The 17,035-nt window shown below is 43.4% G+C and overlaps 1 protein-coding gene across 1 annotated transcript in view; it reads left to right on the top strand.

The window, feature by feature from the left end:
- The first annotated feature begins 571 nt into the window (after positions 1-571).
- The window catches only part of PEBP4 (phosphatidylethanolamine binding protein 4), a 349,888-nt gene continuing 333,424 nt past the window's right edge, over positions 572-17,035 (top strand). Inside the window, exons 1-2 of the mRNA XM_044082114.1 lie at positions 572-868; positions 13,364-13,498. Of these exons, the coding sequence (XP_043938049.1) occupies positions 843-868; positions 13,364-13,498 (161 nt within the window). The 5' untranslated portion in view covers positions 572-842. The remainder of the gene's footprint in view (positions 869-13,363; positions 13,499-17,035) is intronic.

Below are 17,035 nucleotides of genomic sequence, written 5' to 3' on the forward strand. Positions count from 1 at the left end.
TCTTTCTTAAACCATCACAAAACTGGTGACTTTTGTAGAGAAGGCGGTGAATTACTATTAAAATAATGACAATACTTAAAACGCCTCCACGATTGTCCCTATATATTTGCCGGTTTGTCTCTGTCATCGACTCGTGAAGAACTATTCTACTTAGTGCTCAGAACATGCATGCTGTTGCTCTGTTAAACTTTTTAAGTGAGTTAAAGTAAAACTTAAAATTGTCTCCGATTTTGAGACTTTGTCCCATCATTTTTGGCTTTATCCCTAAATCGTCACCAAAGAAGTACCCTGTCACGGGCCCTACATAAATATTACGTTTAGTATGTAAGTGCCACTTAATATTAAGATGCCTGTAAAATGAGCGTGTAATTAATTGGAAAGTTGTAATATAAATTGGTGTCACTCTGCGAATTACAGTAATCTACATTGTCACACAAGTCTTTCACTTGTATTAAAGTAATCTGTGCCTCACGATTCGTGACCACGTTGCTGAAAGGCATCCAGAAACAGCGTCCTTTTACTTCGTGGCAAAAATACATACGTAATGTAAGGTATGCACGTAATTAAACAGATGACAAGGCAAAATTAGTTCTATCCACGGGTCTGCAGCTATACCTTCCCGTTGCATTTCTCATTTAAATAGCAGGATAGTATCACTCCGTTGTTTCCATCAATCAGAAACTTAAACCAGCATTGGTGATTAACATAAAATTATTCTCAGCCAGTCGGCCAGTGTTTGAGAAGGAGGCGGGAAGGGGAGTGAACAACTTTGACAGGAATCGCGTTTTTGGCTGTCAGTGTTTTGAGTTAGTGCGTGTGTTTCGCAGTTACGTTTCCCACGTATGCAACATTTTATCAAAAATATAAGGTGAGTGTTTTAATAGTGTGTGTTTTTTGAGTAAAAGTAGGGCTAAATGCGTAATTACTGCAGCAGTGTCTTTTGCTATCGACAATATTTAAGCGTTATGGCAGAGACGCGTGGCCGTTACAGGTGTTTGTGTTGTACTTTGTTTTTATTGCACAGTTTTTGACCAAATATGTTTAGTGCATTGGGTGCAAGAGCTAGTGAGTAAAAAGTCATGAGAATAGCCCATAGTGAAACGGCGTTTTGTAAGACTTTGAGAGGATATATGTTTGTGTCACTTTATAACGAGACACACCCCTTTTTTCGGTGGTGGTGGTGGGGGGGGGCATCATAGTTCTTTCTGACTAGACATATTGCTATGGATAAATCTGGTAATAAGCTGTTTTAGCTGTCAAAAGTTCAGTATAGTGTCGTGTTTCTTACTTGTCTTTTCTCTTAGCGTATTTGAATTCATTACTTGACATATTTGTTGTATTATAGGTTCATAGATTAGTACTAGGCTAACTGCCCTTGCAAGCCTTTTTAAGCCTAGCCAATTGTCCCTTGTGAGGCTGAAACCCTGTACCTTGTGTTTGTAAGGCAAACACCTTAAACCTCCCAACCTCATCTTTGCTTGCCATCAGTCTTTCCATCCCACATGTGTGATGTAGGGTAAAGTCAGTACAGGTACTAACTTTGGCTTGATATGTTACTAACTGTCTTTGCAGTATGCCTCTCAACCTCTTAATGCAAGAAATCTGGACAAAACCTAAAATAATTGGGGGGGGGGGGGCAAAGGTCCAAAAATGTGGGCAGATTTTAAATAGTGCTTTTATAAACTTAGAATGTTACTAGAATAAAAGGATTTGTGTTAATAGGTGTGATTTTCTATAGTCCTATCTCGCCTTCATTCTTACATATGGGTTCGGAGCTGATCCTTGGCTCCGACTCGGACGATTACAAAGCTCAAAGTCTCTTAGTTGTCTCGTGGCAAGGTAGGTATCCCATAATGCATTGATTAATTTAATATCTGTCACCAACGAAGGGGCAGCTCATGCTGCCACATCAGGCATTGTCATGAGACGTAATGCAGTTGTGTGACTTCGCAGACCCCATTAAATCTTCCTTCGTCAATGCACTGAATCTACATGTTTTGGACCCAAAGTACCAGACACACTTGCACATAGTGAGAAATATGGAAAGACCTTGTCTGCTGTGGGCATATGCTTTTCCAACCCCCAGAGGTCCTAATCCAGGACCAGAAGGGAGGAAAAATGTGGTTCAAGAAATCCCAAGGATCTTTTCGTGACACTCGTGGTGAGCAATCCCCCTGGGGCAGAGGGGGCAACTCATACGGAAGATGCCCCTTTCGGGGTAGAGGGGGTCCGCGTAACCAGGGCGCTAGAGATTCTTTCTCCGGCAGACCGTACGAGCGCTCCTGAGCAGCGGCCCAATTGCTTTCCTCTTGAAGCAGTCTGGGGTCGTTTTTCTCTGCACCTACCAGCTTCGCATCTTATTACTACCGATGTTTGGGTGCAGCGAATAATATCCAGAGGCTACCAAATACCATTCGGTTTAATTCCTAGATCTGTCAAACGGATCCCCGATGTACCACCCAATCAGAGGGAATTGGCAGCCTTAGAAATAGAAAAACTGCCAAGAAATAGTCACCCAGTCAGTCCCACCAGGCCAGACAGGATCTGGGTTTTACTCTAGGTTCTGTTGAGTGCCAAAAAAGACAGGTGACTGGAGACCCATCCTGAATTTCAGCCTATTGAACAAATTTATCAAACCTCAAAAATTCCGGATGGTTGTAGTACAGCCCATTCTTCCCTTCCTAGGGAGGGAAAACTGAATGTGCTCTATAGACCTCCAGGACACGTACTACCACATAAAGATGGATCACCGCTCCTGGAGGTTTCTCCGCTTCCAGCTGAGAGCCAATCACTACTAGTGCAGGGCACAGCCCCCCCTCCCCATGTTCACCAAATGTATGGCAGTTGTGCTAGTGCATCTTCGACTACAAGTATTCCAGGTGTTTCCCTATCTAGATGATTGGCTCCTTACCGCTCCAACCAGGAATCTCCTAGTCCACAGCCTCTCTTACACTCAAGGTCACGCTCTCCACTTGGGGATTACAGTCAACAAGGACAAATCTCAAATGTCCCCAACGAAGACACTGGAGTTTATTGGAGCGGTCTTCGACACAACATCCTGTCAGGCTTCTCTCCCCCTCACAGGCTTTCGAAAATAAGACACCAAATCCAAGACCTTCTTCCTCAGACCTATGTACCAGCACGTCTTGTACGGCAACTCTTAGACTCCATGGCACCTGCCATTACGTTAGTACCACTGGAGAGACTGCACATGAGGATCCTGCAGTGGCTCCTTTCCGCACAATAGTTGTTTCTAACTCACCCACTTGACCACATGATACATCTTTCAAACTGTTGCAAGGAAGAAATGCTATGGTGGATGAAGCCACAAACGAATCTTTGGTGTTGACCGTTCTGTCTTCCCCAGCTCACGGCCATGGTGACCACGGACACTTCCCTGTTAGGGTGGGGAGGGCATTTCCAGTTAATACGATCCAAGGTACCTGGTCCCCCATGGAGGCCAATTTGCACATAAATGTCCTGGAACTGAGGGCAGTAATCTTAGTGTTGCAAGCGTTCCATGCATCCCTACCCTCTGGGACCATTGCAGTTCAGTCAGACAACATGTCAGTCAACAAGCAAGGCAGAACCAGGTCTTACCCCCTGGGTCGGGAAGCCATGAGGATTTGGCACTGGGCGATAGCTTCCAACTGCTTTTTTATAGCAATGTACATTCCCGGGAGTTCCAACCTTATTGCGGACAATCTGAGCAGGAACATCGTGATGCCTCACGAGTGGTCCCTCAACCCTGTAAGTGCGGATCGGATCTTCCAACGCTGGGGCAAGCCTTGCTGTGATCTGTTTGCTTCCCCCCTAAACTACAAATGCAGAAGCTACTTTGCCCTGATTCCCCCTCAGGGGGAACCACTGAGGGATGCTCTAATGCACAATTGGCCCCCCTGGTCTTCTGTATGCCTTTCCCCATTTCCCCTCATTCCAAAATTTCTCCAGAAAGCTCAAAGATTGAGAAGCAAAGTGATCCTCATTGCCCCCTACTGGCCCCGGCAAGTCTGGTTCCTGTTTCTATGGCCTCATCTGATTCACAGCCCATGGATCCTGGATCATTCCCAAGACCTGTTATTTAATCCCTCAGGGACTGATTCATCCGAACCTGCACAGTCTCAAGCTCACAGCTTGGTTCCTCCACTGCCAGGCTGCCTGACATCCCTTCTGGCTTCACACAAACCTTCCACCAGGAAAGGTCCTACAATACCTGACTACTCTTTTACATGCAGGAGCCTCAGCATCGACAATCACTGTACATTTAGCAGCTATCGCCAATTTTCATAATGGACTTGATAATTCTTCGATTATGTCACACCGCCTATGCAAGACTTTTTTGAAAGGAGTATTACATGTTAAACCTCTGGTCAAGCCTCCCTTAGAACCCTGGGACTTGACTTTGGTACTTCAGTCTCTCACAGGTCCTCCTTTCGAGCCCTTTGATTCATGTGATTTAAAATTTTTGTCATGGAAAACTTTACTTCTAGTAGCACTTACCTCAGCAAGAAGAGTATCTGAGCTGCAGGCTTTGAGTGTCGACACCTTACTTGAACTTCCACACAGATAGGGTATCCCTTCGTACTGACCCTTCTTTCTTGCCCAAGGTCATTTCTCGATTTTCCATTAACCAATCTATTGACCTGCTGGTTTTCTATCCTCAGCATTCTAATAGAGGGGAGTACCTTTTGCACACCTTTGATGTGCATTGGCAGCTTCATTGTTATTTGGACAGGACTAATCTCTCAGGAAAATGGATCAATTGTTTGTGGCCTTTGCAGGATCCAGATTGGGTAAACCTGTTTCCAAAGTGACTTTATCATCCTGGCTTAGAAACATCATTACCTTTATCTACCAACAGAATAAGCTATCATTACCTTCCAGAATAAAGGCTCATTCTACCAGATCTATGGCTACTTCTGTAGCATTTCATTCCAGAGCCTCTATGGATATCTGCGCAGCAGCCACTTGGGCAAGACCTCATACGTTTATCTGTCATTACAAATTGGATTTGGCCTCCAGGGGACAAGCCTCTTTTGGTTCTATGGTGCTCAGGAATATCTTTCCTTAGGGCCACCCAGGACTCAAGTAGCTGGGGACTCGGTCCTAATAGCATTTAATGAACAAAGATTTACAATATCAGATAAAGAAGTTATGTCTTACCATAACATTCCATCTGTGTTGTAGATCTTTGTTCATTCATTACTTCCCGTCCTCCTTCCCCTGCCTGGACTCCTGGTGGACTTTAGGAACTCCTGGTTAGGGTATTTGCTCAGACAGAGCCTTCTACTATTTTTTTTCTATTACTACATCTATTATATAGGGGCGGCCAAACTCGATCTGGAGCAGCTAGGAGAGGGGCATTATGGGTAGGTCTTGGCTGAGAGTTTTTGGCTGGCGCGAGCTTGGAAACGGCCGTATCAGTTCTGAGGACGGAACTGAGGTCCTAATAGTAATGAATGAACAAAGATCTACAACACAGATGGAATGTTATGGTAAGACATAATTTCTTTTTTACTGTGTGTGCATTTGTTATCCTTCCCAATGTGGACGTCCCTCACTGGTGTTAGTGGTGAGGATTGAGGCTCCCAGATTACTGGCCCAGTGCACAGGCGTCCCATATTAATTGTTTGGCAGCAGTGGGATTTCCACACCACAAATGAATAGGTTGGCAATTGTCTTGTAGTGGTGTGGATAGTGAATTCTTGTAGCTTGTGTATAGTAATCACTGAAGGTGTTTTTATACTCCAAATCAGCCATGCAGTGAATATCCAGAGTTCAGATCACAATTGTTTTATTTCTTTTGTTAGCTTAGTTAGTCAGGGAGAGTAGGTAAGCATGTCAGCAGAGGAGTGTGTCAAGCTGCCAAGGAGCCATTTGGCTGAGATGTGCCAGGCTAAGGGACTGGTGCATGGAAACCTGACTAAGGCAGACATGATTGCAGCTTTGGTCACAGCTGCATCAGAAAACAGCTATCAGGAGGGTTATCAGACTGGCCGTGTAGATGTACAACACTCAGAGAATGGAAAGCTCAACCTTTCTGCAGATGACTTAAAAATCCATCTGGAGCTACAGAGACTTGAGTTGGAGCCCAGGCATTTGGAAACAGAAGCAGCAGAGAGACTGAGACATCTACAGGCTGAGGAAAATGAGAAACTGCTACGCCTGGGAGCTGAGGAGAAGAAAAGGCAGAGGCAGCACGAAAAGGAGATGCTGATTCTTCGCCAGCGTCATGGAGGTAATGGGGAAGGGAGTTTCCGGACCCCAGATGCACAAAAGGTCAGTAAATTTCTTCAGCAGTTTACACAGGGGGATAATTTTGATAGTTTCTTTCATATGTTTGAGATGGTATGTAAACAGTATGATGTTGACCAAAGGCTCTGGGTATGGTTCCTGACCCCCTTACTCCATGGTAAGATAACAATTTTTTTGATTATATTGCTGTTAAGAATTGTTTGTTAAAATTTTTTAAGCTAACACCTGAAACGTATAGCAAAAAGTTTGTGAGCATAGACGCAAGGCAAATGAAAGGGTGTGTGAATATGTTGATGAACTGAGCACTTATTTTCATAGGTGGGTAAGTTGACGTCAGGTCCCCACTTTTGAAGGGCTGGCAGACCTTTTGATGAGGGAGCAAGTCCTTAGTACTTTGCCTTAGGACATGAGGATCTGGTTAGCGGATAGACAGTGTGCTACTTCAGATGAGTTGGGGAAGAAGGGAGACTTATACCTAGCAAGTAGGGCATCCCTGCACAGGAAAGGGCCCCCCAGTACTGCTCATGAGTCTAAAGGAACCCATGGTGGGCAGCCCGGACTGCCCCAACAGAATCTGCCAATAGTAGGGGAAGCCACTAGTCCAGGTACATGTCCAGGACTAGGGTTAAATGTTTTTAATGCAACCAATGGGGCCATGTGGCATATAGATCTCTATGGAGGCAAGGTCGGGAACAAATGTTGAGGGAGCCAGTAAGTTGGAAATACAAAATGCCAATAGTAGGTTGTCTTGAGGCAACAAGGGTACCAAACTGCCACAAGAGGTTATATCCTATTGTAGTGAATGGAAAGGGGCCATTGTTAAGAGAGGGAGACAACCTCTGGCATAACCATTGTAAAGCCTGCAATGGTTACAGAGGAGCACTAGCCTGGGCAGTCTACTCCAGTCGGAGGTTTAGGAGGGACCCCATTCCAAATACCTTTGGCTAGGGTTCACCTTGACTGGGAGGGTGGAATAGGAAACAAGTATATAGGTGTGTTCGAGGATATCCCTGCAGATGTCCTGATAGGGAATGATTTTGAAAAGGCAGTACCATGCGTTTGTGCAGTTACACTCCATCAGGCTTGGAGAGAAGCATGTGGGTCTGGTAGCATGGGAGGAGACCCAGACAGACCGCATACTTGCATCCAGGACTGGTGAGGGAGCTACTCTGTAGCAGTGAGACTGTAAGTGAGCCACAGATGGTTGTGGGTACTGATGTTCCTGTGGACAGAGTGGCTGTAAAGGTAAAGGTAGAGGTGAGTAGTAGTACCCAGGCTGACAGTGAGGCACTGTCAGAGGATGCCAGACTTCCTGTTGGAGGGGAGCTGGGAATGGTTACAAAGAGAGAGTTTGGGCAGGCTCAGCTCTCAGACCCTACATTACAAGACCTGAGGCAGGTAGCTCGTGAGGCGCCTGATTCTCAAGGGAAGGGGGAATCTGTATACTGGGACGAAGGGTTACTGTATGGAGAGTGGACCCCTGAGGGAGGGCTAGAAGATGAGAGGATACAGCAGTTGGTAGTGCCTAGAGCCTACCATCTGGCGCTTCTAGCCATAGCCCATGATATTCCCTTTGCAGGTCATATGGGCATAAAACGTACAAAGAGATGTATTATGCAGAACGTCTATTGGCCTGGAATTTCTAGAGTAGTAACGGTACTGCAGGACCTGTGAGCAGTGCCAAAAGGTAGGCAAGACAGGAGACCAGATGAGAGCTCCTTTGATGCCTTTGCCTGTGATTGAGGAGCCATTTCAGAGGGTAGCTATGGATATTGTGGGGCTTCTGAGTACCCCAAGTTCCACCGGGAAAAAGTATATCCTAGTGGTAGTAGATTATGCTACAAGATACTCTGAGGCAGTGGTTCTTTCCTCCATTAAGGCAGAAAAGGTAGCAAATGCTTTGTTAGAGATTTTCAGCAGGGTACATTTCCCAAAAGAAATACTGACTGACAAGAGGTGCCAATTTTATGTCAGACCTGCTGGCTTGTCTGTGGAAGTACTGTGAGGTGAAGCACCTGAAGACCACCCCTTACCATCCCCAGACTAATGATCTTGTTGAGAGGTTAAACTCTATAATCAAGTCCATGCTATGGCTATTTGCAGACTAGTTTAAGAGGGAGTGGGACAAATATTTGCCCCATCTGTTTGCTTACAAAGAGGTTCCCCAGGAATCCACGGGTTTTTCACCCTTTGAGTTGCTGTATGGGCATAGGGTGAGACAACCTCTAGATTTAATTCGAGATGAGTGGGAAGGTGAGTGTGAATCTCACAAAGAGTCTGTTGTGTCATATGTCCTAAACCTCAGGACAAGGCTCAGGAAACTCATGGGCTTGGCCCAGAAGAGCCTGGCAGAAGCCCAGCAACAGAAAAAGGTCTGGTATGACCAGAATGCTTGAGCTAGAGAGTATGCTGTAGGGCAGCAGGTAATGGTTCTCATCTCTGTCAGACACAACAAGCTGCAAGTAGCCTGGGAGGGACCCTTCAAGGTGGTAAGCAATATAAGTGATGTTAACTACCTGGTAAAACTGCTAGGCAGGAGCAGATATTGTACCATGTTAACATGATGAAACCTCACCATGATAGGTAGGCCCTTGTGCTGAGTATTTGCAGTGGGTTGCAGGAGGAGTCTGAGGGAGATCTGGTGACTGATCCCTCAGTGAGGCTCAGACCGACACCTCAGTGGAAGGGATAGCAGTGTCCTAGCAGCTATCTCCTAACCAGGTTTGAGAAATCCAAGCAGTGTTACAGGAGTTTGGGGACGTGCTCACTGGGAAAGCAGGGTGCACCCACCTGGTGCAGCACCAGGTGGATACAGGACCCCAAAGGCCTATTAGGCAGGCCCCTTATAGGGTGCCTGAAAGAGTCAAACTCTGAGGGAGGAGATAAAGAAGATCTTGGAGCTAGGGGCAATTCGAGTCCAACAGTCCTTGGGCCCCCCCAGTGGTGCTGGTGCTAAAGAAGGATGGCAGCACCAGGTTCTGTTTGAACTACAGGAAATCAAATAGTCACACAGAGTTGGATGCTTACCCAATGCTTAGGACAGATGAGGCCCTAGAGCAGCTGGATGAGGCTAAGTATCTTACCACCATTGATCTTACCAAGGGTTACTGGCAGGTACCCTTGACTCCTAGTGGTAGAGAGAGGTCAGCCTTTGTGACTCCTTTTGGCTTGTACGAGTTCACAAAGATGCCCTTTCTGATGAAAAATGCCCCAGCTACTTTCCAAAGGCTGGTAGATCATATCCTAGCAGGAGGGTTTGTCCTTGCTTACCTAGGTGATATTGCCATCTACAGCCATTCCTGGCATGAGCACCTTCAACATGTCAGGGAGGTGCTAGGCAGACTACAGAGGGCAGGGTTGGCCATTAAGCCGAGCAAATATCCGGTGGGTATGGCAGAGGTCTCCTACCTGGGACATAGAGTGGGGAGTGGTAAGATAAGGCCAGAACCTGCTAAAGTAGAAGGCATTCAGGCGTGGCTTGCACCTGTTTTCAAAAAGCAGGTGAGGGCATTCTTAGGGACAGCAGGGTACTACAGAAAGTTTGTCCCCAGTTATAGTACCATAGCTGCTTCCCTCACAGATCTGACAAGGAAGAACAGGCCAGATAAGGTAGTGTGGACCACAGCATGTGAGCAGGCATTCCAGAAGCTTTGGGAGGACCCCCTGTGTTAGCCATTCCAGATTACAACAAAGAAGTTGTTGTGCAGGAGGATGCTTCGAACCATGGGGTGGGGGCTGTACTTAGCCAGATTTCTTCAGAGGGAGAACAGCACCCAGTGGTTTATCTCAGTTGTAGGCGCCATCTCAGGGAGGAATGCTATGCAGCTGTAGAAAAGGAATGTCTAACCATATTGTGGGCTCTGCAGAAACTTCAGCCATATCTGTATGGAAGAAAATTCACTGTAGTGACGGATCACAATCCCCTAACATGGTTAAACAGAGCCAGCTAGCAAAGTGCCAAGTTGCTAAGATGGAGCCTAGGGTTGCAAGCATATGATATGTCAGTGCAGCATTGCAATGGGAGTAGCAATGCCAATGCTGATGGGCTCTCAAGACAAGGAATGGGGTAAGGTGTATTCAGACCTAACCCTCTCAAGGAATGTTTCTCAATGGACACTTGGAAAAACTAGCTTGAGTTTTCTGGGGGGGTGTGAAGATGTGTAAAGGCTGCCAACCTAGCTAGTTAGAATTTTGTAGATAATTCTGTCATTTGTAAGTATTAATATAAGCCACAGGCTTGTTCTCCTAAATGGAAGAAAATGGTGTAAAATGTTGAATGTCAAAAATGTAACAACAGTGCACTCTGCTGAAATAAAGCTGATTAGTCAAGCCTTGTATGACTGTTTGTTCTCAAAACTCTGAGCCATGGTGTCTGAACCAGCAGATTCTTTCTATTGTTTTGAGACTAGAGTTAATTGCTAGATTTTGTAAATATAATGTCTTTAATTACTGTGGTTTCCTGACCAGGTGCAAGATCAAAGCTATGTTAATCTCTGAGTTTCTGTTAGCCTGGGAAACCAGAGAATTGTTAAGAATGATGTAATCTAAAATGAGGCAGCAGGATTTCTTAATGGACTTTCTCAGAGACAGAGGGAGGGGATTTTGGATTTTATCTAAAGCTGACAACAATTCACCAGTACTCTGCTTTGCTCTATATGTAAGTTTATTTAGAACTATGATTGCTCTTAGATATAGATAGAACTATTCTACTGTATTATTTTAAGCATTTTCCTGTGATCTCTGAACTCTTGACTAGCACTGTGTAGTAAGAAGTATCGTCTTGCATTTTTTATTATTTATTATTAAATATTTTTTAAACCTTTCAACTGTGGCTGTTTTGTGTAACATAATTGTAAGTTTGAGTACATTGCATGTATATAGTGATACTGGACAAGCCACTCCAATAGCTTTAGCCCTGGGTCACACTTACTATTTGGATAATAATATTGCACAGTAATAATTAAACACCCTTTGGTAAGGGTCTTTTTAGTGGCTGGTGGAAGCTGGTACTACCTTATAGACTGTCAGGAAGGGGCATAAGTGGAGAACCTGTGCCAGCCTTCCCCAGGAGTGTATGTGTGTTTGTATATAACTCGTATCTTAAATGTGTGTGTCAGCTACTTGGGCAGGGACACAAAGCACTGGTTGGACAGAGAGGGTGCTGGAGGTTTTAGCTTTACCACTAGGCTGAGATCTGGACCCTATAGCTGTGCCAGTGGGGAGTCGTATTGGAGATCTGGAAAGAAAGGGAGAAACCAGCCCCAGATTGACTGTGATCTCTGTGTTCCCTTAATGGAAATTGTACTTTACTGTGTGTGTATTTATTATCCTTCCCAATGTGGACACCCTCACTGGCGTTAGTGCTGAGGATTGAGGCCTTGATTACTGGGCCAGTGCATGGGTGTCACATGGATCAAAAATTCTTTTACCTTGCATAACTTTTCTCCTCAAGTCTGAAGAAGTTTAACTTTATTTGTTCCTTATCAGGCCCATGAATGAATATAAGAAGTATAAGTGTATCTGTTCCTTATCAGGCCCATGAATGAATATAAGAAGTATAAGCTTATTAGTGCCTTATCAAGGCCCATCATTATATATATTGCACCTTTTCGTATGCACCACGCAAAGCAACTGAACTAGCATTGGGGACCTGTGTGGTGTTTTACCCAAAAGTTCTCAAGTGTAAGAATCCCTAGCTGCTAAACTAAAAGCTCTGTCCCTCTGCTGTATCATACAGACTCCTAACATTGATCTCTGCTTATCTTTCTGTGCTATAAATGATACAGCACTCAATTAATTCCTTCACTTAAGTAGAACCAGTGGAAAACCAAACACCCCTCTAGAGACCAAAAAACTATATTACCACATTAGCAACACCAGATGACATGGGAGGTAGTCAAACCCAACTTATCCCTCACTCCTGGAATAGGCTGCCTTTAAGTACTAAACCAGCAGCTATTTAAACCAGTCTAGATGACTGAATGAGTGACAATAAATTTTCACTGGGGGGTATGTAGAGGTAGACTTAAACAAATATTGGGTGATGTGACTGAGATTCTCGATGGTCTTAGAGGCTTACTAAGAACCTTGTGAGCCTCTCAAACACATTGAACAGAAAAAAAATGGTAAAAACACATGCACAAGATTTTACTCAACAGTATGGTCAGTGATCAAGCAGCAGGATTCCAGTACAACAAAGGAAAAAAAACCATAACTAATAAAATTGGCAAGCTATAACAAAACCTTGTAATCTGTCCCTTTAAGGTCAAGAGCCCTTCCAACTATTAATTGTTATGGAGCTCGCAGCCACTGCAGCTGAGGCTTTCTTGATCAGGTTCGAGTCAGATTCAGTTTTTTCACCATTGTGGCTGTAGAGATAGTGGAATACTGTTTTTTTTTTGCCAGATGCAGTTTCCTGTGTTTGACAGGAGTGATGAATTGGATATTCTGAGGCTAGACATAGCCCCCCCCACACACACACACACACACACGCACACACACACACATGAGGTTTCCAGCATGTTTAGGAGAGACCTCACCTCCTACTAACTGTGGGAGCTCAAGGATTACAAAAACAATAGTAACTGCTTAGGTGGTCCCTAAAAGGAGGACACGAGTCATCCTGCTGTGGAGGGCGGTTCCACTTCTTTGGCGAGTAGTACTTGTAATATTCCCAGTTAAATGTGGTGCCTTTGTCTTCAGGAAGAAGTTCTACTTGGTCATTAACAATTTTTAACTTCCCTCTGAAAAGGTTAATTAGGTTTATGCTCCCTCAGAGCCAGCACCCTAAGTAACTGTTGCTTAAGGACAGATTTTGGTCATTTTATAAGGGGATATGGACTGTGTGTGTATGGCTTAGTGTCCTATCAGGCAATCGAATGCTATCCTCCTATAGTACTTTGCATCAGTTAGCTATGCATATGAATTGAAAAGAACATGCAGTTGTGACAGGATCAGTACTTTGTGTATTCTGATTCCTGTTAAAAAAAACCCTTGGTTTTAATATAGCATTATTTGGTTCATTGTAGACTGCAATTATAGCATGTGAGTTTTGCACATCCTGTTTCAGCAGAACGTAGCCTGAAATTTGTATTGCTTTATTTTTCAGATTTGTCAGAATGATGCAACTTACTCTGCTGCTACTAATTCTTGGAGTTGGCTCTGGATTCGTAGAAGTAGTGGAAACAAAACTTGAAGCTTGCTTCTATGAGTTTCTAGATGCGCCTGACAACAAGCTTTGCAGGTTTGAAGCCTTAATATGGGGATCATTTACAGTGTCACAGTTAATGACAGAAAATCACAATGAGTGTCTCATTTTTAAAAAGATGAGTTAACAAATCCATTCAGTAGAAGGTGTGTGTCTGTGTGTGAATTCTAGTTTCACAGGTGTATTTGTTCAAATTAATTTTCATTTTGTTCTGACTTGATCGGTCCCTCTTAGTTTACAGCTCTTCCGAGATATTTCTGTTTCTCTCTCTCTTATTCTGTTGTTTTGGGCATGTGTCTTCTTTCCAAGCCAGTCGGCTTATTAGTTTGCCTTTGTACAGTAAACTCCTTGTTATCTGGGACTCAAGCAACCGATATTTGATTGGCTCGTATGCCGGCATATGAGCCACTCAGAAATCCCAAAGCATATCTCAAGCAACCAGTACATACACTTAACTGGCATCTACCAATCCACATGGGTGCTGGTTAAGTGAGACTTTACTGTACCTTTCTAAAACCATGTTTATACTGTCCACTCTTCACTTTCTGTTTAGTAGTTCATGACAGCTGTCTAGGGCCATCCTATGTTTGTCTGGTGTCATCATTGTCTCTGGAAAGATTTTGCTTCTCCTCTTTTTCTGAGTTCTGCAAGTAGGGTTCATCAAGTTTCTTTGATTACTAAACATACTTATTAAATCTTCACATATTAAACAATGATATAGTTACACAAATATCAGTAGGAAAGAAAAGAAAAATGAACCATAGTAAAATGTTTTCATTACCGCGGTAGCGGTGCTGCGGTAGCGTTGTCGCCTCACAGTAAGACTCTGTCCGGTTCGATTCCCAGCTAGAGCGTCTTCTGTGTGGAGACATGCGTGAATGGGCGTACCTTCATTGAAGGTTGTGCGTCAGTGCTGGTAACTCGGCACGTGAAAATCAACTACCAATCATTAGCGGACCGGAGTTCCACTGTGGCGATCCCTAACCGGGAAAAGCCGAAAGACACAACAGTAAAATGTTTTCATTATTTTCACCTATTATATTTTTTAAGCGATTCACTCCAACATTACAGAAATTGCTTAACTTTTTTTTTTTTTTTTTACCTTCTCTTAAACATCCATTCTTTTTCTGAACACTATTCTGTATACATTGTTTTCACAAATTATATATATAAAATCTACTACACTTTATCAAGTTACCGGAAGACAGAGTGTGAAAATTTCGAGACCAGAACGTTAAACACACACAATACTGAAAACTCATAACGCTGACCCTCAGTCTTGAATCCCAGAACATCGAAATTCCTAACACATAAGTGACAATCCATTCCCTCCAAATACAAATAACAAACATTAAACGTGTACTGTTACAAATGTTTATGCAGGGGTCAAGCCCCCCATCACCCCCAGCAAATTAAATGTACCAACTCTGAGGTCGCAGTACAGTGGATGAAAAGTGCATTTCCTGTTCTACAGTGAAGCGCGATCTCCACAAATATATATCCACATAATTTAAAAAAAACTATATGCATCTGTACACACTGCCATCAGAAACGCATCCACTCTTACTCACTCATCCCGAAACAGCAAACAACATTCACACCACCATCTTTCAAAAAATAAATCCTACCCTCAAAAATAAGTCTAACTTAACCATCTCTGCAACAGTAAAATCACACAAGCTTACAAACTCCCTTCACTGTTATACGCAAGATCTACCATGTCTCTCTACAACAGTTTATAACTACTTAAATAAATATCACAGTTTTACTACTCGCCTAACACAACCATTACTGTTTTTGGTAGTATGGGGCTTTATCTCATAATCATTCAGTATTTTCATCTTCCGATGTTGTGGTCTTGAGGTTTTCATGCTCAGTCTTCTGTTAACTCGATAGTGTAGTGTGTGTGTGTGTGTGTGTGTGTGTATATACATATATATGTGTGTGTACACACGTGCATACATATACAGACATGCATACAAAAATTAGCTTTTCTTACTTTTTCTAAAAATCCCCATTCCATTCCACTGCTTTACAATATGTAGTACATTTTACAGTTAGTTTAGATTTTAATTGCGCTTTGTTTTGGAAGCCAGTGGCATTAAAATTAGTAAGGCCTAATTATATCTGGATAATTCCAATCCTGTATCCCAGCTCAAAAGAATTATTTCCATAGTTACAGCCATTTGATGCCTCAGTATTTCTGAAGAACTGTGCAGAGAATTTTTTTTAAATCTGCCAGCTCATTACACAGAAAAGTTTAGAAGTAGGTAAAAGGTTTTGGGAATATTGTGGAGTGTGTATATTGAGAAAAAAATATTTGGAAGGGGATGAGGGGGTGATAGGATGTATTAAGTTAGTAGAAGGTTGGGGAGGGTAGGAAGAAAGATGAGAGGGACAGACAAAAGCAGAAAAGAAAGTTGAGGCTAATTGTTGGTTGTGGGACATAGGCAGTTCCATGAGTTGGATAGGTAGTTTTTACTTTATTAGTAGATTTCATAAATTATAAATGTATGAAACACATTCTGGCTGTTCCTTACTTGCCCATAAGTGATTAGAACAACATAAAACTTGAGATGTTATGTAGTCCAGTCTCGCCTACTTTCTTACCCGTGGGTTCGGAACCGAATATCAGCTCCGACTCGGCCAAACTTTTCTAGCTCGAAGTCTTCTATTGGCTGGGCTAAGATGGTATCCCATGCTGCATTGCTCCATATCCCCAGATCTCGTTTGCCGCTCGTGTAGCTCGGATGTGGTCTCGCTCTTGGCTGTGGCTAAGTACCTTTTTCTTCTTCTTGAGAGAATTTGTGACAAACAAAAAGCTATTTTAATAGCTATTTCTAGTTTGGTGTTTTTTGTGCATAATCTGTAGTGTGATTGGGGTATCCCACTAGCTGTTCTAACTGGCTAGGCCCGTTTCAGTTAGAGGACCTAGCCTCTCCCCTTGCTTGTACCTGTGTTTGTTTTTTCTGTCTAAAACCGTTTAAATTAGAGGTTTTAGTGTCTGTCTCCCTTGTTGTATGTGATCTAAAACCGTTTAATTTAGAGGTTTTAGCCCTAGTCGTCTTAGTGCGTGTCCCTTCTGAGGATTGTTTGTGCAGCTGGTTTGTGGTAATTTTGTTCCTGCGCTTAGTGTGGTGTATTTTGTGACTGTAGTTGTTTTTTCCAGTCGGTCAGTGGCGTGATCTTTGTATTGGTAATTGTGATTCTTTATCAAGATGTCTAAAGATTCTAAGGAGCACAAGCCTTCGGGTTTTAAAAAATGCTCTGTGTGGTTATAAAATGTCCATCACCGATGGACATTCAGTATGTGTCTATTGTCTGGGAGCAATCCACCTGTGGAAGTCCTGCAGCTTCTGCCATGCTTTTGTCCCAGGGTGCTTCAAGAAAGAAAGAATAAGTTAATTCTGAAGGGACTCTTGAAACCCTCGTTTGAAGAGGCCATGGATTCTGCTTCCAGCTCAAAATCAAAATCCACAAAATCAAAAAAGAGATCTTCGGCTCCTTCAGTCTCCTCCGAACCACAGGAGAAAGTAATCAAACTAGCTTCAACCTCCTCGGCTCCACTGTCCT

Source organism: Protopterus annectens, chromosome 9.part0 (assembly GCF_019279795.1).
Source record: "Protopterus annectens isolate FY-2018-M chromosome 9.part0, PAN1.0, whole genome shotgun sequence".
NCBI classification, from domain to species: domain Eukaryota; kingdom Metazoa; phylum Chordata; order Ceratodontiformes; family Protopteridae; genus Protopterus; species Protopterus annectens.